The 21,291-nt window shown below is 38.3% G+C and overlaps 1 protein-coding gene across 2 annotated transcripts in view; it reads left to right on the forward strand.

Moving 5' to 3' along the window:
* LOC126357627 (serine/threonine-protein kinase unc-51) overlaps window positions 1–21,291 on the forward strand; it is a 141,144-nt gene that overhangs the window by 73,630 nt on the left and 46,223 nt on the right. Inside the window, exons 15-17 of one of the 2 annotated variants that reach the window (XM_050007474.1) lie at window positions 3,662–3,821; window positions 4,643–4,789; window positions 14,506–14,609. In XM_050007474.1, coding sequence (XP_049863431.1) covers window positions 3,662–3,821; window positions 4,643–4,789; window positions 14,506–14,609 — 411 coding nt within the window. The remainder of the gene's footprint in view (window positions 1–3,661; window positions 3,822–4,642; window positions 4,790–14,505; window positions 14,610–21,291) is intronic. The other variant, XM_050007475.1, reaches the window with a different exon arrangement.

Below are 21,291 nucleotides of genomic sequence, written 5' to 3' on the forward strand. Positions count from 1 at the left end.
CCCCTCCCTCCCCTCCCCTCCCTCCCCTCCCCTTCCTTCCTCTCCCCTCCCTCCCCTCCCCTTCCTTCCTCTCCCCTCCCTCCCCTCCTCTTCCTTCCTCTCCCCTCCCCTTCCTCTCCCCTCCCCCCCTCCCCTTCCTTCCTCTCCCCTCCCTCCCCTTCCTTCCTTTCCCTTCCTCTCCCCTCCCTCCCCTCCCCTTCCTTCCTCTCCCCTCCCTCCCTCCCCTTCCTTCCTCTCCCCTCCCTGCCCTCCTCTTCCTTCCTCTCCCCTCGCTCCCCTCCCTCCTCTCCCCTCCCCTTCCTTCCTCTCCCCTCCCTCCCCTTCCTTCCTCTCCCCTCCCTCCCCTCCCCTTCCTTCCTCTCCCCTCCCTCCCCTCCCTCCTCTCCCCTTCCTTCCTCTCCCCTCCCTCCCCTCCCCTTCCTTCCTCTCCCCTCCCTCCCCTCCCCTACCTTCCTCCCTCCAGTTCTTTTATGTGATATGAGGTTAAGTAATATTTCAATACATACACACATTGATAGATCAGTACAGTCAAATCAAATGAATAAAAAGTAGGTAATAGAGCTTAAGACAGATCCTTCAAGTATTTGTAGATTATAGAGCTGGAAAATATTTTCTTGTTTGTTTCTACCTTCCATCTCAGTGTGATTTTCAGTCTAGACTCACTTTGTGCAGCCCCCCCCCCCCCCCCCCCCAATGCTAGTCTATCCTGTGCAAGCCTCTTCATCTCTGCATAATAATTGCAAGATACACTGCCTGACAAAAAAAGTAAAGCACTCAGAGGTCAAGGTGACATATCAGTTCACTTCTTACATATAAGCACCATCAGGGATATGTAAATGATTATAGCTGCGATTCTCCTCGAGTGCTAGAATGACCACCAAAGTGCGTTATTGTTGTTCATGTTTAATGTTGCTACAAGACCTGGTAGAGTATATGAGGGGAGTGGATGGTGTCAAATGTTCCACTCAACTGTGAAGGACATGGAGATGCCATGTACTCATGTGAGACAGTGTTATCAGCACCTGATGGAGCTTGAAGGGGATTCTCATTACAGGTCTGCATTTGTCCAACTGGTCAAATTGTCCAATACACAGATTTTTTTTATCTGTCAAAGTTTTTATTTTTTCCAAACAATGACATTGTACCTTTCAAAGCACTTCCCTTCGGCAGCTGAACACTGAAGGGATCATTGTTCTCAGTCTTGGTAGCAGTGCTGCAAGGCTTCAAATAGTAGGACCTTACATGTCGATTGTGTTGTTTTGAATGTTCTCCAGAATCCCAAAATGACATCCTTTTATTATATTTTTCGATTCTGGGTATAGAAAAAAGTCACAAGGATTCAGATCAGGGGAAGAGGGAGGTTGTGGAACAACTGGAGTGCCTTTTGAGGTCAAAAATTTTGTGTTGGAAGTGGTCATATGACATGGGGCATTGTCATGATGCAGCATCCACTTGTCTGCAGTGTTCGGTCTCACTTGACGCACCCTATTCCCAAGGCTTTCAAGGTCATTGACAATTTGTCCTGAAGGGACAAATTCTGTAGGCATGTTACCCATACAGCCAAAAAAGTGAATCAGCGTTGTTTTGCTCATTTGAGATTTATTTGGCCGAGGATGTCTCAAGTGTGCCACTCCTCACATTGCCACGGGCTCATTCTGAAAAAGTCAGGATTCATCACCTGTGATCACATGGCTGAAACCATTTGTGTCATTGGCAATCCTCTCAAGGAGATCAGCATATTTCTTCAATTATCCTTTTGCTTAATTGTGAGGTTTTTTGGCACCATTTTGGCACAGACCTTCTGCATGTGGAAAACTTTGATCAAAATTTGATGTATAGAGAAAAAGATGAACAGTCACCTTTCATACTTATTGTTAAACATTGTTATGATCTTACAAGAGCATATGGACATCCAGTGGCCTGTTTTTGAACTAGAAGATCTCCCTGAGTGAGGTTCATCTTCCGCTTGTTTTCATCTTTCGTAAAATGTTTTATGACAATGAAAAACTTGTGCTCATGATAAGGAATGATTCCCATTGGCCCATTCCAACTTATCAAAGGTCACAGTCACGGATTCCCCAAGTTTAACACAGAACTTGATTGCATAATATTGCTCAAAATCCTGCTGTCCCATTTTTGTCACACACAGTGAAAACACACATTCACTGATTTTGCTCTGAAAAATGATGTGATGGATTTACAGTGCTGAAACTTCGACTGAGCATCTGGAAGGAATGAACACACCGTCCTACACAAATAGAAAGTCATAGCGTTTTCAGATTGCTCACAATGTTGTCAGTCTCATTACATTTCTCACGCATCTTCTACATACCTTCATAACGAGACTGACGTTTTCTTGATGCCTAGTCAACTGATTCTTCTTTTAGTCAGAGTGTGCCATACATTTGTTCTCCCCTATTTGATTCTGTACCTGTTAATTAGTTATTTGATCTACCCATCTAATGTTCAGCATTCTCCTGTAGCACCACAATTAAAAAGCTTCTATTCTCTTCTTGTCTATACCGATTATCATCCAAATTTCACTCCCATACTGCGGTACACTCCAGACAAATACCTTCATAAAAAGACTTCCTAAATTCAAGCTGGCGAATTTCTGTTTCTTAGAAGTGGTTACTGAGGAGCAAGATAGTTATTTGGCTACATCATGCACAGAAATTACTTCATTTGGTGCAGTTAAAGTTACCGAATGGTCAGTTTTTGTTAGTAGAAACTCTCAACTCTCCGAAAATGATTTCCAGAATCTTTACTAGATTCCCAATTTATGATGACTGCAGTGCTAACATGTGATGAACACAGTGTGAGAGCTAGTTTTTCATGTTGAAGCTTTGGTAGCCAGTTTTGGTTTGGTATGTTCATGCACCAGCCAACATGGTTTTCAGTGAGTAGCAATATTTTCTCAGTAAAACAGTAAAGAAAAATGCTCCAGAGCTGAGCAGATGGCTTACTGGTTCCTTCTGCATAGTGGCTTCCATGTAGATTTTTCGTATAACATTCATGAAAAAAAACACTATTGCAAGGGATGATGGAAGATAAAAAAACAACTTAATCACCAACAGATTTGGAGCAGGTTGTGACAGAAATATAATGGAAAAATGTTTTGTGATTAGACGTTGGTTTTAATCATAGTAATTATGAACATACTAGGGAAAAGAATTAATTACTATACATCAGTATAAGTATGTTAATGGAATATAAGTAATGGAAGGAGTAATGGTAAGAGGTCACCATACAGCTTGAGGCACTGGATCGTTGATAGATGCAAAAACGCGGCTGAAACTATATTGGGAGAAGTGAAGCTGTGAGGATGGGTCATGTGTCATGTTTAGTAGTTGTGTGTGTGTTTTCTACAAGCTCCGTAGAAGAATTCATCTGAAAGCTAGTACATCAGTCTAGATTTCCATCCCCATTTAGATACATAATACAATTTTTGAAGCAATGCAATATCAGTATTAACATTAACTATGGCATCAGCATTATGGCATCAGAATTGTGGCTGTATTTTTCTTATGTCTCAGGTTTGTTGTAAACATTACTTTTTCGAAGAAAGTAATTGATTATAAGTTAGCTTCATTAAATTTTGTAGATTTACTTCTCTGTGTTGTCATAGTAAGAACTACTGAAGATAATGGTGGTTGTTCAGGTGCAGTTCATGATAGGCACACCACCTGGTGGAGGGGGTCAACGTCGTCGTTCAGCATCAGGCAGTTCATGTGAAACACCACCACCTGTAACAACGTGGCAAGTGTCTCCTGTCTCTGGAGGAAAGTTAACTCCAACTAGTTCACCACTTAGGCGTTCAGGTAATTTATTGATTTTATGTTCATATATTCTGTTAAATCTTCATTAACAATTGGATAAAGTAGTTATATGTTTATTGCTTTATTTGTGGAAAGTTAAATAATGTCGGAACACAGAGTAAAGTAATCTAGGTCACATATTCAAAAGTGACAGATTTATACTGACTTGTGTTCTGAGCTTATAATTCAAAGAACTTAACTTTTGCAGTTGCTCAAATTCTTTAATATTCTCCCAGTGGAAATAGCTGTTCAGTAATTTATGAGGCCGTATACAACGTGAGTAAATACTTTTCCATGTCAAAAAGTCAGGTATTGAAAGGTGACAAGGCGTAATAGTCAAATGTGCATGTGAAGAGGTGATCAATAACATCATAAGGTGATGACTGAGTTGTGTGACGGGTTTCTAGCATGCTGGGATGTTGAAGGCTCAGCTACTTGTGATACTATTTGAGTATGACAAACATACAAAGTTGCAAAATAGCTATTTTTATTGCATGATGATGACTATTCACAGGTTTTTGTTTGTAACCCGGTCTCAAACCATCCATCCAGTCATAATAAATATTATTCCACATAAGAAAAAAATCATGACAGCCTTTATACAAAGGAGTACAGTACAAGTGTTTATGTAACTGTATACAAACAGAATTATTTGAGATGTCACTGGCTGCATAAAAAAAAAGTCACGGATGATTTCCATTGCATTTGTTTTGTCTTTTTATGCCCTCTACTTCACTGGTTAACATGTTGAGCTGTGTTGCAACTGGTGTTCTTGTTGTCATTTCCAAAGTTTAATGTCTGCTTTGTTTTTCTCTCAATCACAGGAACAAGTTCACCCCTTCTGAGCGGTCCACTAGCTGTTTTACCGCCTATACTTGGTTCCCCAACTCGTTTGACAGAAAATAATAATCTCCGACATTCACCAATAATGCCATTTGGTACAAGGGCTATGACATTGCCAGAAATTTCAGGTAATACTTTATTTATCTTTGTTTCAGACAGGTTGTAGCATTTTCATTGTTAGAGTACTTACAGTGAGATCTTACTGTGGTCAATGCTGACGTTTCGTAGCTTGGGGTATCGCGAAGCATTCATTTAATGCAAAGTGAGCATATTTATGTTAAATGCATGCTATAATCCATTCATTTTAAGACTAAACCTGATGTAAACATTGCACTATGTATTCTTCCGCATTTTCTGGAACCTCATTGGATTTCAGTTTCACGTGGGACTGCAGCCAAGCTGTCACGGTACTGTCAAGTACGATAATAAGGGTACGTTTTTGATGTGCGTTACGCGCACATCGACTTAGCGATAATACGGGACAACAGCTTTACCGGCACATTTAACTTAGCACTGACTGGTCAGTGATACAGCTAGCCTGCAGTGACGTGGCCAGCCTCAGTTCACACACAAAACAAGACGAGCAAAGGAACAATACAGCTTTGAATGTCATTTAATTATTAAGCAGCATGAAATACTACACTGCAGATCTCCCACAATATGCTCCTTAGACGACTAGGTGAAAACCGCAACATGTTATCATTTTTAGCTAACATACTATTGTAACTAAAAACAAGAATGATGAAAATTCCTGACTCAACCACAGGGTAATTTTTCTGCATAAGCTGTGTGTAACATAAGAGAGTATTTAAGGATTCAATAGTTAAATATTGAAGCCATTGAAGGTATTACTTAGTCAATCGTCTTGTAATCTCTTAGCTCTTTCCTTATCTGAATCCGAGAAATACATTTCAATTCTGGAAGTGTCACCTGCTACATGGATAACAAGCCTATCAACAACAGAATCCATGAAGCCAACCAGGGGCAGCATTTTTTCTTCTTCTTTTATGACAAGCAGTTCTATATCCCGCCAGCGTTTGTGAGTGATGTGTCAAAAAGTGTGTGCATATGTCTGGCAGCTTCACTGTCTTGTTAGTTCTCGTACCAAATCTCACACTGTGGCTCAATATCAGTTCTGTTGGGTTCATATTGTAATAGTACAGTAGCAAATGTAAAAATGTGGCATTTGTATGAATGTGCTCAATGCTGTGAAAATGATTGTTTTTCGTGTTTCTGTGATACTTATCTACCTCTGTGTTATAAAACAATGAACATAATCCAAATAAAGAGGATTTGGTTTTTCATTTTTGCCTTAAAAATTAAATTGTTAGGTTTTCTTAATTTAAACAACTTTTATGAATAGTCTTTCATAAAACATCGATAATTAAGAGTTTGTATTTGAAATGGAAAAAGGAATTTTGTGTCCAATATGTAATTAGAAACAAGGAGACGTGTGTTATTCATAAAAAATGACGATGAGTTTCATAATTTTGAGATGTAGGTATTTCAAATTGAACGAGAAGAAGAAAATCATGCTGTTAACGCATGAATAACAGCCTCTGCTTTACATTCCATTACGCTACTGACTACATTACATGTTCAATGAAAGTTTGTTCATCAACTGCATTACATACAATAGTGGGGAACTTCAAAGCCAATTACCTCCTTAAATTTATGAAAAACATTAAGAACAGCCTATTTCTTGGCACTTTCTAACCATGTTCCATGCGCATGTTTCTCTACAGAACAGAAAGCAGTCTCAGCCATTTTCGTACTGCGCATTAACAGCACAGCAGTCAGCGCACAACACTGCAGAGGCTGAGACTGTACACTATTTTTGAAATGAAAATTATGTGGCTAAAGCACGATTAAGAAAAGCGTTGATGGCTGTTAATACATTTGAATATCTTAAAGTTTTATTTAACATAGCTTAGTAATAAGATCAAAAAGTCACCCAGAACCCCAAGTCATGAGAGACTTAACCAGCGAGGATGAGAAGGAAAGTCTGATTTTTGGGGACTGCACTGGGTGTGATTTGAATACCTGAGAGCTTAAACGTGAAGACAGCGTAATACACAAGACAGAGATTACTGCTAAAACATCATTCACAACTTACTAAGAGTGAAAAGCTAAGAGCATTGTATGTGATAGAGGTGGAAAGCAGACGGTGGAAAATAAACAGCTCAGAAAACGAAAGGTGTAGAAAAATGGATCGAAGAAAGGAATAGTTACTGTGAAGAACTGCTGAGATGAAAGAAATTCATATTATTCATATTATTAAAGATAGATTAAAAGGTCTATTAAAAGGTCTACTTAACAGCTGCAGCTCCACAGTTCAACTGAAAGAATGACATGCTCCTAAGCTTCAAGATTCAGAGTCTTCTTTATCAGAAGAGAAGGAAGTCTGATAAATATTTGCAGTTAGCTACATGGGGAAGTCATGTGTAACTTAAAGCCTAGGAAGTTATAGTGTGAAAGATTGACGGGGAAATATAGTGAATGCAAGAGAATGTTCAGAATGCCAAACAGTAAAATTGAAAGAATATTTAACGAGCCTGAGGTACAGTCAGGAAACAAAATAAAACTAAAAATTGAGGCTTTTGTGGTCATTGTTGAAGTATTACTTATTGGCTTTCAACTTGGGATCTTCAGCAAATGTCGGTTCAATGATTTTTTATGAAGTTTTACCGCCATGAGTGGCAAGATTCACCCAGTCTGCCACCAGCAATAGACAGTGAACATTTGATGACATCAGCCACTCATGCTGTTGAAATGTCAGAAAAATCATTAAACAAACACCAGCCAAAGATCCTGAGATAAAAGCCTGCACCACTGCACCAATATAAAAATCATTGGAATGAAATAAAAGTATAACAGAATTCATAAAGTAAAGCCTATAGGGGTGACAGTAGATCTTTAAAAATATGAAGGAGAAAGATTATAGAAAAATGGTAGGAAACCATGTAGAGGAATAGCAGAAGTATTGTGCTAGTTATGAAAAAAATAGTGGCCGCAACAGTAATAACTAATTAAATTGAGAGCTTGTGAATGATGAGAAATACAGTGGTAATGAACAAATCACCATCTGCGAGTCTGTGGAGTTTGGCTACTACAAGGAAGTGTCACTGTAAGCACCACAGTGAAGCCCTTTATTTGCCATCTTTGTAATTTACATAAACAATATTATTATTGTTTTGTTGCCGTATTGACTCCCCACACTCTTCAGCAGTTATTGTTGTCATCACAGGAATGTAGTGCAGTAGCCATTGTGTTCATTAGTTGTTCATGAGGGGAACATTGTTATGGTCAGATAAAGAATAAAAAAGACAAAAGGGATTCACTTTTAATATTCAGTATCTTTGAAGCAAAACTAAATGTTGTTAAAGCTCATGTAATATTATTTGAGCAGCTTTGCTGCTGAACCGTTGAAAGCAGCAACTGCCAAGGTACTAAGTGTCAATGACATTCTTTACTACATACTCCTCTAATCTTGGGTGGTTAGAAATTGGAATGCTTTGGGCAAATAGTTAGTTTCACTGTAGTTCACACAAAGATTTGGTAGTAAAAAACATATTATGTAACAGAAGTTGCCACACTCTCTCCTGTCACTTAATTTTAAATTGAGTGTTTAATTCACTCATTAGTGTAGCAATGCCATCCATATTTTTCCCTTCAACAAATTCCAGTGTCCTCAACTTTACTCACCACTATTCCAGTCAAGGTAAGTGCAATCTTCTCCAAAGAAGAATAGTGATCTCACTATAACACAACCATTCAAAAAAGAAATTTTGTCTCTTAATAGGTGCAAGTTACATATTTGCTGTTTGCGTGAAAATGCTGTGAGATGACATGGCCTTCTGGATGCACTTTTAATAACTTATGACTTGACCACACTTTTATTTTTCATCAACCTTATGCGTTTTGACTTTCTGTCATTTTCAGGGGCTATAAAAATACAACCCAAAACTGGTATCAGGCGATATGAAAATATGGTACATTTTACCAGTGACAAAAGACATATTATGATGACTAGAATATAGCTTCCTAGTTTACCAGTGCTATGTCAGTCATATAAAAACATTGGATACATTGTATCATGTCAACATTCTCGAGCACGAGACAAGTGCAAACTGCTACAAAGTGAAAATTTTGGAAGCTAAGTGGACTAAACCGCTAGGTGTCACCGGGTACGTGCTACAGCCTGCAATTTATTTCTGTTTACAATCACAGTTTTCATCATTACAATTTATAAAATGATTTCATCTGTCAGTATGGGAATTATTTACAATGTTTTACAGAGCAATATGTTACGGATTTTTTCTTTAATCTAATACACTGGAAGAATACGCTGATTGGCACTGCGGCCAACTTTCTGTTAACAAATAAATCTTTTTATTCACAACTTAAAACACATAAACTACTACCATCAGTAGAAGTTCATAAATATTTAATAAAAATTAAAATTATATAGATTACTAGAGGGTAGTAAGGGAACTGATTAAAGTTGACACATTTAAGATACCGTACTTAGGATCTTTTGTGAGTATATGACCATAAAATTGTTTTATGTGAATAACAAACTTTGCAGATCGTCATGTTGCAATTAAGGGAAGGGGAGGTGTCAAGGGGTACACAATTTTAATCTGAACATATTAAAAAATCCTGTAAAGCTGTTTGTAACACTGTCACAGTAAATGTTAATGAAATGACATTTTAAATAAAATAACACACAAGCCTTGTGAAATGTCTCTAACAGCACTGTTGTCAACAGTTTTCAAATTGTGCCATGCAGCATGAAATGCTGAGCAGCTAATTGTGAATACTCTATCAGCCATGACAAATCTGCACATATGACACTAAATATGCAGTAAATAATTATATACTTTTACTCATCTTGTGTTCAAAACAAAGCACAGGAGGAAGCTACACAAAGGTGCATATTCTTGATGGTAAAATACAGAATGGTACGCCATTTATCACAAATAGAATACTGTGTAGTGGCAAACTGTAGTGCGTCACTCTCTACTGAAGTCCCAGAATGGCAGCATAACTATAAGTGCTCCTTAAATGGATTGAAAAACCAGTTCTTGGTGAAATCTGTTTGTTTGTTTAGTATTTCTGATGACAGTTTTGTTTTACTCTGAAAAATCTCCAATTTCTGAGATGTATTTAATAGCAGCCCCATTGGGGCATTGCGCAAAATTTTAAGATTGGTCTGGATTTTGTTTAACGAGTGGCTGTTTCATAAAAGTTTCATTTTTATACAGTCTTTGTTGCTGTCACATGTATGCTCTCTAAAACGTTTTTTGAAGGACCTGACAGTCTGTCCTATATAAAATTTTGGAATAACCACACTTAAGCCTGTAAACTCTGTAATGTTCTTTAAATACGGTATTCTTTTAGATTCTTAAGTAATTGCCTGTGCACATATCAAATAACATTCTTTAAATAAATTTTTGAATGAATGTCTGAACTGTGGGATGGGTACTGAACTCGAATTATCATGTAGAGTGTTGCAACTGCAAGTGGTGTGCTTACTCTGTGTTATTGTTGACAAAACTTAATGTGAACTGATTGGAAATCCCATTCCCAATACCAATAAAGAAATACAGTCACTGCAGAATACATTCAGGCTCTGAATCCTGTGGCCCTGTTCAAAACTGATAACTTTGGTCCCTGTGCACATAACAAACAAATTAAACTATCTTACTTCTAAAACAGCAACAGTGGAACGCAATATATTCTGGTCTCTCATGAAAAAAATATAAATATGCTAGCTACAGGCTCAGCAGCGTGCAGTGCTGGCCGTAATACTTTAAATGTACATGAAATTCTTTTGGCTGATAAATGAAAACATCTGAAAAAATCGAACTTCCTAGAAAAACATATGACTTGGACAGGGAAGCGGTACTGATTGTGGTGAATTACTAACACTGATTTGTTTTTAGCAAAACTATATCGCAAGTTAATTTTGTCTTTTCAAAACATTTGACAATTGAATTTGGTCAAAAAAATACATCATATTTACAAATTGATCCACAACCAATGAGATTGGTACAATAAGTATTATCTAACCTCACTAAAAGGGCATGAATACAGATCTTCAGATTAATAGAGCTCTGTTAACAAATCTTAGAAACATTACAAAAGTGAAATATCTAACTAATCTTATTATCAAATCAATTTACATACCTTCTGGGGTTACTTGACAATTACAAATTATCAGCCAAGTGGTCTATACTAACGTGCTGGCGAAACAAAAATCATAATTATTTAACGTCTTTACCTTGCTTACATGAAGACTTCTTACTTCCGTGTTCAACAATATTGACATACGTACATTAATCTAACACTTAGTGGCTTCACAGAGCACACCACAAAAACTTCCTAATCCATCGTCTTTCACTCACCGACAGCTTTCTTCAACTGTGCGCGAAGCACTCTCTTACTCAAACACTACAATGTAAGACCACAAGCAGTATCTTCGGCTCTGCAGTTGTGCACAGTCAGCGATCGCTTTATAAAGCCTATCAAAGACATACATTGTTTACCATATGTGGGTACCACATACAGGTGTGCCTCAGCAGACTCCTTTCAACTTCCATGCCATCATACTTATCATGCCTGGCCTCAGTCAAGTGTCACAGTTTGTTCCCTGTTAATTTGTAATCCTAAATTGATATTAGACTTCCTGAATCTGTTTACTATACATTCAGTGAATGTTCTCTAGTATGTCATAGTCATCCTTACTTTTTGCTGCCATTTTAGCTGCCGAGTGCTTTTCTTATTTATAAATATACTGTACAGAGATCTAACTTTTTTGTAATAAATGATGTACCATTTAGTATTTTACCTCCAAGATTATGCACCTTCGTGTGGCTTTCTGTGCTTTGTTTTGTGCACAAGGTGAGTAAATGTTTAATTTCTTTCTGTATATTTAGTGTCATACATGCGGATTTGTCATGGCCGATAGTTTTCATAAGTGGCTGCTCAGTGCTTCACACTGCTTAGCACAAGTTGAAAACTGTTGACAACAGCACTATTATAGCTGTTTCACAATGGAATTGCATTATTTCACTTAAAGTTGTCTCTTTTACAAACATTTGTAGTCACAGTATTACAAATAGCTTTACAGGATTTGTAATATGCCAAGATTAATGTTGTGTACCCCTTCCCCCATTTTTTAATTTGCATCATGGGATTCTACAATGCTTGTTTTTCACAGAAAAACGGTATTATGGTTGTACAACCATAGAAGGGCTTATGTATACTCCCTGAATTATGGCAGTAGAGTATTCACAAGCAGCTGCTCAGCGCCTCGCGCTGCTTGGCCCAAGGTGATAACTGTTGACAACAGTTCCACTATAGCTGCTTCACAATGCTTTCACATTATTTTATTTAAGCTGTACAGGATTTTTTGTTGTACAGGATTTTTTAGTATGTGAAGATTAATATTGTGCACCTCTTCCCCCTCATGTTAATTGTGACATTGTGATCTACAATGTTTGTTATTCACAGAAAACAGTTCTGTGGTCATACAAGCACAGAAGATCCTATGTACAGTATCTTAAATGTGCCAATTTTTAGTCAAGTCCCTTACAACCTTCTAGGTAGTAATTTGTGCTGTAAGTTATAAATAAGACAAAAAATTTGTTTGTTAACAGGCAGTTGGCCCCAGTGCCAATCAGCATGTTTTCCAATATATTAGATTAAGAAAAAAAAAATCTGTAACTCATTGTATTGTGAAATATTGTAATTCCCTATTGACTGATGAAATCATTTTATATGTTATAAAGATGAAGGCTGTGGCTGTAAACAGAAATAAATTGCAGGCTGTAGCATCTACCCAGAGCTGCCTAGTGGTTTAGTCCACATGGCTTTGAAAATTTTCAATTGGTAGCAGTTTGCACTTGTCTCCTGCTCGAGAATGTTGACATGATACAATGTAATTAATGTTTTTATATGACTGACATAGGAATGGTAAGCTAGGAAGCCACATTTTAGTTGTTGTAACTGTCTCTTATCAGTAGTGAAATGTATCATATTTTCATATCTTCTGATACCAGTTTTATGTTGTATTTTGGTAGCTTTTGAACATGACGGAAAGTAATACGTGTAAAGCTGATAAAAAGTTAAAGTGTGGTCAAGACATAATTAAAGTTATCAAGAATTACGTATTTATGACAATGTACAGAAGCTCCATGATAACATTCACAAAAAGCATTGTTATTCTATTGTAAATAATATGCACTGTCATCACTGTCCTGTTTATTTGAATACCGTAATTACTCGAATCTAAGCCGCACTTTTTTGTCAGTTTTTGTTATCCAAAATACAGCCTGCGACTTAGAATCGAGTGCAAAGTAAGCGGAAGTTCTGAAAAATTTGGTAGGTGCCGCCACAACTAACTTCTGTCGTCGAATATATGCAGCGCTACACAGGCATGCTTTGCAGTCACAAAGATAAATACTGGCGCCAAAACCTCTGCATCAGTAAATAAATTAAAAAAGAAGGTGGAAGACGAGCTTTTTTTTTCTCCGCCCCGAATTTCGACCACTGCATTTTCATACAGTATCCAACGAAGTAAATACAAATTCCGTATTGTTCATCTTCGAATGTAACAGCATTTCAGTGTACTACGAAAATCCGACTGGAGGACTGTTTGGGATGTTTGTCAATATCGCCAACTCTACGTGCTGAATTTTTTCCTACCTGTGAGAAGAGATGGTTGCTAATAGGAATTTTTATGAATTGTGAATCACGTGCAGTATTTTCTTCACCATAAGAATAATTCGAATATAAACATTTAGCCATGTATTTGTTTTGTGTTTGTTGCTGTCTCATTTAAATCCTGTCTGTCTAATAAACTACGAAACTAGAGTGAGACAACAGCAAATGCGGAAGAATATACATATCATGTCATGTTTATATTCGTATTTTTCGTATGCCTAATAGTAATAGAGTTTGAAATGAAGCACGGCAATTAACTAGATATTTAAATCTAAAACGACTCTTAACTTCTGTGCAGAATATAATGTACAAAAGAGGCGACTGCAAAGATTTTCAAACGGAGTAAAATTTTCGCTAAACTCTCGTTCAGAACATCTTCCATCATACGCAGTCTATTATTTGGTTCCTTTTGATCATTATCAAAGAAAGAAGCAGTGTAAGTAACAACAAATAGCAGTCTCTTGCCATTGTTTCCTAATGAGACGATTCCTCTATCATATTTAAAAAGCAGCTGTAGCGCGCACAAAAGCAAGCCATGCCGTGAGCGGCGATAGGCCGTAAACACTCATAATCAGAATGCGACAAACAATGCATGACACAGTACAGTAATGCATTTTCAGTTTAGAGTGACGTAAACACCTACAACAAAGAGATCGGCACTTATCAGATCAAAGAAAAATAAGTAATGAATTCAAACTAGACGAAGCGCGTGAAAAAGGAAGGGTACCTGTATAAATACGGACGGAGCGCCTAACGCATAGCAATGGCTACCTGGTAAAGCTTAACTTCTAAGCTTACGACTCGAACCAAACTACTGTAGCTGTATCGTCATTCATTCGACCTAAATTGTGTCTCATATTACAATGGACCAACTTTGTTTCGATTTGGAGGTGCGGCCTAAAACTTTTCTCTCCTCTCGAATTTCGAGTCTCAAATTTCAGGTGCGGCTTAGATTCGGGAAAATTTTTTTTCCTCGATTTTGAGTCTCATTTTTCGGGTGCGGCTTAGATTCGAGTAAATACGGTATTTTGATTGCTGTGAACAAATTATTTCATAAATATTGTTTTCTTTGCACAAAAGACAAAAATCTATTTGGTGTGGACATCTTTTACAGAAGCTGGAGGAATTCAGAGGCTTTTCCACAATTCTCCAGCACCTGCAATTGAAGGGCCTATAACTTTCCTAGCTCCTGAACTTCCTGAAGAAACACTATTAGAAGTAAGTTTATCAACTTGTCTTCATTCTTATTTCCAAACTGAAAGTATTGGGTATTATTCATTAATTTTAATAAGGAAGTCCATTAAATAACATCAATATAGTTACTTTCAATTTACCTGCAGTATAGAATAGTGCACCTTCAGGTGGCAGAAAACAATTTTTATAAAATTACTAAATTACTTTTTCTTCCATCTACACATATATACGTAGAAGTAATCTGCCACAGTTCTAACTGTGAGCTTGCTCTAATAGAGAAACTACCTTAGGAATTTTTATGAAGTTTTCCTTAACAGTCATGGGGGAAGTTAGTGTATATAGTTTATAAATGTTTTGTTGACCTCATTGCAACAGTGAAAATGATTGCCATTGCCAACTAGTGGTGAATGCCAGGAATCCTTGAAAACATAACTCAGTGCGGGGCAACACAGCCCCAGTCCAACTGAGGGTGTACATTCTACTTAGTTTTATGTACCCACAACAGCCTGAATGTGTTCAGTGCAGTGCACTGAGTGTGGAAATGCCTTAACACATTCATATAGTATTTGTTTGAAGGAAACAGATGATGGCATGATCTTCTTGATTCCTTAAACAAAGATGTTGCAATGGGATTCAGAAATTCCTTGCAGACGGTGGCAGAAGTTTTTGAATGTCTTCTGCAGATGGTTGAGGAACACATTTCAAAAAACGACAATGTCACATTGCTAGTTTGGCTTCCCTTAGATTAACAATCAGAATTTGCTCTAATAATTCACTTCTAATTCTTTGAAGAGTGGGCAGTGAGTTATTTAACTTTGAAATATCATAATAAATACGACCAATAATGAAAATGTAACCACTTCATCATCAAACTACAATGTTAGACTATAAAATGCGAAACAGTTGAATATTTTTACCAAATAGGTAATCTACAATCATTTGAGAAAATTATGTTGTGAAAAAACATGTGAATCCAAAAACCGTGCATTTTAATTTTTGTGCCAAAAGTAAAATATTTTTTTGAAATACTGCTTTGCCAAGAGATGCAGCAATCCTTTGTTTGCACAATTTTTTTCAGCAACACTGCATATGACTCAGATTTCAACTTTCTGCTTTCCTTCAATCAAACCTGCATGTGGACATGGTTCTTTGCATACCAGGGCTACAAAGAGTTTGCAACAAAGACTTGTAACAATGGGTCTGTACTTGGTTGTAAACATATTACATCACGATTTTCTCCCATCAGCACCACAAGGTCACCACAAATGCCAATTAGATATGGATCATGTAATATTTATGCTTCAGAGAAATTTCCTCCTCGTGTGCACTGCTTAATTTTTTTCCTTCATCATTATACCCAGCTATGGAGCACATGTGAACTTACTTCACTGATGAGCTTGCTTCCTTCTTCTCCCAGAATCTCTTCATCTTCTCTCTGGTTTTTCGTATATTCAGCTGTCAATCTTCTCTTAGATGTAGCATTTGGTTTAGCATCAAACTGATGCTTGTTAACTGAAGTTTTGAATGCAGCTCTGTCCTGTAGATTTTTTTTGTAATGGTAATTTCCCAAAGATCTTTTTCAGTTTCAAATATTCAATTTTTTTAACTTTCATTGAGAGGGCAAGGAAAGGATCTTTTTTGTCATCTGTTATCATTCATTCAGAGAATGTGCCTGTAACATTTCAATCTTCTTTTCCTGAACGTGCCTCAGATTTTCTCCAAATTAGAACCCCATCTCATCCAGATTCCCTCAATAGAAACTCTGCTAAAATTTTTCCCTAATATTTTCCTTTCTTTCTTCTTCCTCTTCTTCTATGTCTTGAGTTAGTGATCTACCTCCAAAGATTATAGTCTCAGATGCATATAACACTTCACGTGTGGTGAGTGTGATGTAATGCCTTAATTTTGCATCAGAAAATATTGATTTTTTTATTGTGTCTATTCCAGGTAATTACAAAAGCTTTTGGTATTTAATAAATCTTTGTTTGCTTCATAATTAAATCAAGGTAGTTGGATGATTTCTGCCAGGTATTTAAATTTAGGTATTTGAGATGTTTCGCCAAACTGTTACACCTAAGTTGTCCATCGGGGAGAACCTTCCATGTGTTGGGCTTTTTCATAAGAAATTTTTAATCCACTTTTACTGCTATTTCCTGGTATTTGCAGGGAATGAATTGCCTTATCTCCATTATTTGAAAAGATTGTTGGGTCGTCTGCATGAGCTAAATATCATAAATGAATTTTAGTTTGCCAATGGTAATTCCTCTTACTTCACCATCCCACGTCCTAATTACTTTTACTTGTAAAAGATAGAACAGTAAAGGGGGACAGTCTGCCTCCCTGTTGGAACCCCATTTTTGTATCAAAAGTTCCAGATGTTTCACCTTGGAATTTAACTTTTGAGCTGGTATCAGATACTGTTTATGTCATGAATGATCTTGTCTTTCTATCCATTAAACAGTGTACATCTATCTATTGAATTGTATCCTTTATTTTGAAGTCTAAAAAGGTGATCACCTTTCATTCATCTGTCCTTGCAGATTTGTAAGACCGTCTTGAAATGAAGAATTTGTTCCACACAGGATCCTCCTTTCCTAAAACCTGCTAGATACGTGCCATTTAAATGGTCCATTTGTGTTTCAAGGTTTATAAGTATGATTTTTTAAAGAATATTGTAAGTGCCCGGCAACAATGAATCCCCTCTCTTAATTATTTGTATTAAGGCATGTGTCCGCCAGCAAGTAAACATTCACTACTCAGTTGTAGAAGCTACCTCTGCAAGTTATTTGATGTGAAAACACACTCAGCAAGTCGACTTCCATAAGTTCGATCTGCAGCAGAAATAGTTTCTGCGAGTTAGTGGAAACAGTTTCTTGCATCTTGTTGCAAGTACTTGCCAAACTTGCCAGTTGCTGGAGGTTTTTCTTCAACTTGCAGAAGTTGCATGTGTTCATTACCAGTATGACAATATCAGTGTTGAAAAGGAGAATGACACAAAGGCAGATGAAGTAAAACAGATGCACTTTGAGAATCCATAAATATGCGTACTTGGCCATTGTCAGCTACAAAAGTGTGAAAAAACTAACTGATTGTTTCATCAGAAAGGAAAGTATAATGACAGTGTAGTGTAGTCTTTAAATTTTAGCTGACTTTACATGTGAAATAAATGTTTTCAGTAATTGAAGAGTAATTAAAAGGTGGTCTCTCAGGATCTAGCTTGCAGCATTTTTGTATCCCTGTTTTTGAATGTGTTACATTTGTGATAAAAAGTAATAAATACTGTTCGCAAAAGTCAGAGAAAAATTGCACATGACATTCTTATAAAGTTTTTAATTTGAACGATGGCCTCTGTTTTTAATTCATTCAGTTAGTTTTTGTTCTAATGTAAAAAAATTGGCAAATGTTTGCAGAAACTACTTTTATGAGTTACATGCTAATCAACACGTGCCTTTAGTTTTTTCCCCCCTTTTTAACAATTCTTTAGGGATTGTTTCCTCCAGCCAGATGTCTATAAGAACTTTATGAATTTACCGTGTGAGGCTGTAGCCATCTGCAGAGCCTCATGCAGTGAGATATGGTTCCAGGTTCACTATTGTGCACTGTCTGGGTTTGCAGCCTCGCTGCAGAATTGCAAGCAGTCATTGGCTCTCAGACAGAAATGCAGCTTGAGGCTGTTGCAGACTTGGCTAATTGGCTACATGATACACTGGCAGTGGTGCCCAGTACTGCTCTCATGGCAGGACTGGCAATTTCTGCTACAGGGCGACACATGCCTACTGCACCTCCTGGCCTGGATGACGACCTGCACCACATAGTTCACAGCTTGGCTGCACAGGTGGCAGCACTCAGCTCATAGGTTGACCATTTGATGCACTCTCAGACAGAGGGCAGCAGGCACCATAGTGGCAGCCAATCAAGCCGCCCCTCCCACTCATGCAACACCAGCCGTTAATGCAGTACCCTGCCAAAATCAGAGCAGCTGGTATCATGCCTGTTTCAGCAATGAAACGACGAAGTGTCTGCCTCCCAGCTCACACACAAAAGCCAGCTGCAACTGGGCCTATGTGTACCTGCCTGCAGCATCACAATATGCAAGCATATTTTTTGTAATGGAATGGGCTGTCAGTGTGAAGTATCGTGCCATTACAGGTTCCACTCTATTTTCTCTTGATGTATGCTAAGAGACCTCCGGAAAGCTAAGGCACTGTCTCTTAAAGAGGCAAATAATTCAACCAGAAAAATGTATGGCACACATCCCCAAAATTTGGACATTGGACTGCACAGCACATTTGCATGGACATTCACTGTTTCTGAAGTCAACGAGCCAATCTTGAGTGTGGGTTTCTTTGGCCACTATAAACTGCTGGCCAATATTGCTAATGACCAGCTGATTGATTCAATAATTAATTTGAAAATGTGGTGCAGCAACAGCCAGCTGCTTCCATCAGCTATCATCACACGTGCCTCATCGCCTCCCATTCTTGCCCAGCCAGCCATCACAGCGACCCAGGCTGTGCCCAGGTTTCTGCGCCTACCCCACTATGTCATGCGTGCCAGTTACTACATCCATTTCAAATGCCCTTGCCATGTCATAACAATGTGTCACCTACCTGTCATCTCTTCCAGTCAAACTATGGATACCACCTCCCATGTAAACGTCGCAGCTCCTGGACTTACGTCCCAACGACTCCGCTGTGTTGGGCTTTGAGGCCAGATTAACTACCACACTGGTTTTCCATGCTCTTTCCAGTTACTACGGACATAGTCTTATGTGCAATCACACTTGTCCATTGCAGTTTCGGGATCTGCGTTCAGGTTACCACGACACTGTACTCGCATGAATATACACACTTCATGTAGTCTCCGTGCCTCCTCTGTGCCGTTACGTCATGTCTGGAGTGAGTTACACACCTGCTCCGTTGACCATATGTCTCTGTGAACTCTGAGCAGTGTTGGTAGTGTCAATGGCCAACTACACAAAAGAAATGTCCTCTGTGTGCTTGACCAGACCCACAAGCTGACATGATATGCCACCGCCCAATTACTGGTCACCTGGCTGCTGCCATACCACTCATGCTGTTGTTATTATGAAGCACCCAAAATCCAGATATCTGCCACATAATCCTAAGCTTTCTCGCAGTTCCTGAGCTCCATGTTCTAAGTGGGATCTGTGTGGCAGCCATGAACCAAAAATGCATAAATGGACTGAAGCTGCTCACGGCCTGCACGAGTTAGCTACGTCAAGTATCCTCTGGCACACACTTACCGATAGGCAAAATTCTGGCAGTGTATGTGGTGCAATAGCAGTGCAAGCTGAGCCATCATATACTGCGGAAACATTTTCTACATTCCATTTCTGCGATTCGCGGACCGCATAGGACAATCTTACTACAAGCTCTACACTAATGTGTATGGAAGTTTATTTGGTGCTCTTCATTCATTTTCACTTTCATTTCATTGTGTCTGTGAAGTGCATGGTGACTTGCAATTGCAAACAAAGTTCACTTCATTGCGAACATGCAACCATTGTTTCCCATGATCATGTATTGGTCGACACGTTTGTCACTGAGGAGTGTTGACCCTCCAGTACAGCATTGGAGTGGGACTTCTGTTCAAGCACTATTTACTGAGATCACCAGATATTGCAATCAGAAGTTATTTTCTGAAGTGTTCTTTTATTTTACTCATTTGTTCTCAATAAATACATTTATGACAAGCAAGTAATGTATCAATTCCTGTACCACACTTCATCACAGTCTACATCCTGAACGTAGTGCCTGATTGCGGCTGTAACGCTGGCTTACTGCATGACTGACATGTAAATGGTGATGCCCTTTCATTCAAGGCTTTTACCACTTATTTTCCACATTTCTGCTGCCATCATATCTCCACCTGGAGCTTTATTGTTTTTAAGTTCATTTATTGCTTTGTTAAGTTCTCTATTGTTGAGGATTCTGATTATATGTTGTAGGGTTGCCACTTTGCAGAGTTGCCACAAGTTCTGGAAATCAGGGAATTTTAGGTGTGTCAGGGAAATCAGGAAAACATCAGGGAAATCTGAGCAAAAAACCTCTAGAAAAAATATTGTTTTTTTCTAAGTAGATGAAATTGTTTGTTTACTGAGATGTTGTGCATTATCACTGGCTGGGCACAGCTGAGTACATGTGTCGCTTCCCTACTCCCTCATTCTTACTGCTTCTCCCCTTCTTACCATTCCCCTCAGCTTGCAGTCTGTGCCGCCCCACTTCTTGCTGTTAGCGTAGCAGCTGCCGACTAGAGGCAGGGAGGCGTGAGGAGTGCTTTGTTTGGATTTATTCTCAGAGATTGTTGGTGCAGCTACAAGAGACAGTGGTCATGGGTATGTGTTGTGTATGAGTGACTGTGTGAATTTGTGTATGCTCTAATTTTCTGACAAAGAGTGTGGCCAATAGTTATGAGAGTGTCATTGTCTTTTCTGTGTGCCTGTCTGTAGCTCAGATCATCTTTACAGTGAGATGCTACTTATCCTCAAGGTCTCATTTCATCAACATGGTATCTGTGACATGTGAATAACTGACCACACAAGTGTACTTCCACGACGAGCCAAAACCTCAGGCCATTTCTGCAGATATCTCTAATGGATTGGGCCTGCTGATCTGAAGCCAATCATTTCCCACTAATGTGCAGGCCCTGTTTGTCGGATCTAGTCTCACCAATTGGCCTGCAG

The sequence above is a fragment of the Schistocerca gregaria genome, chromosome 1, assembly GCF_023897955.1.
Source record: "Schistocerca gregaria isolate iqSchGreg1 chromosome 1, iqSchGreg1.2, whole genome shotgun sequence".
Lineage (NCBI taxonomy): Eukaryota > Metazoa > Arthropoda > Insecta > Orthoptera > Acrididae > Schistocerca > Schistocerca gregaria.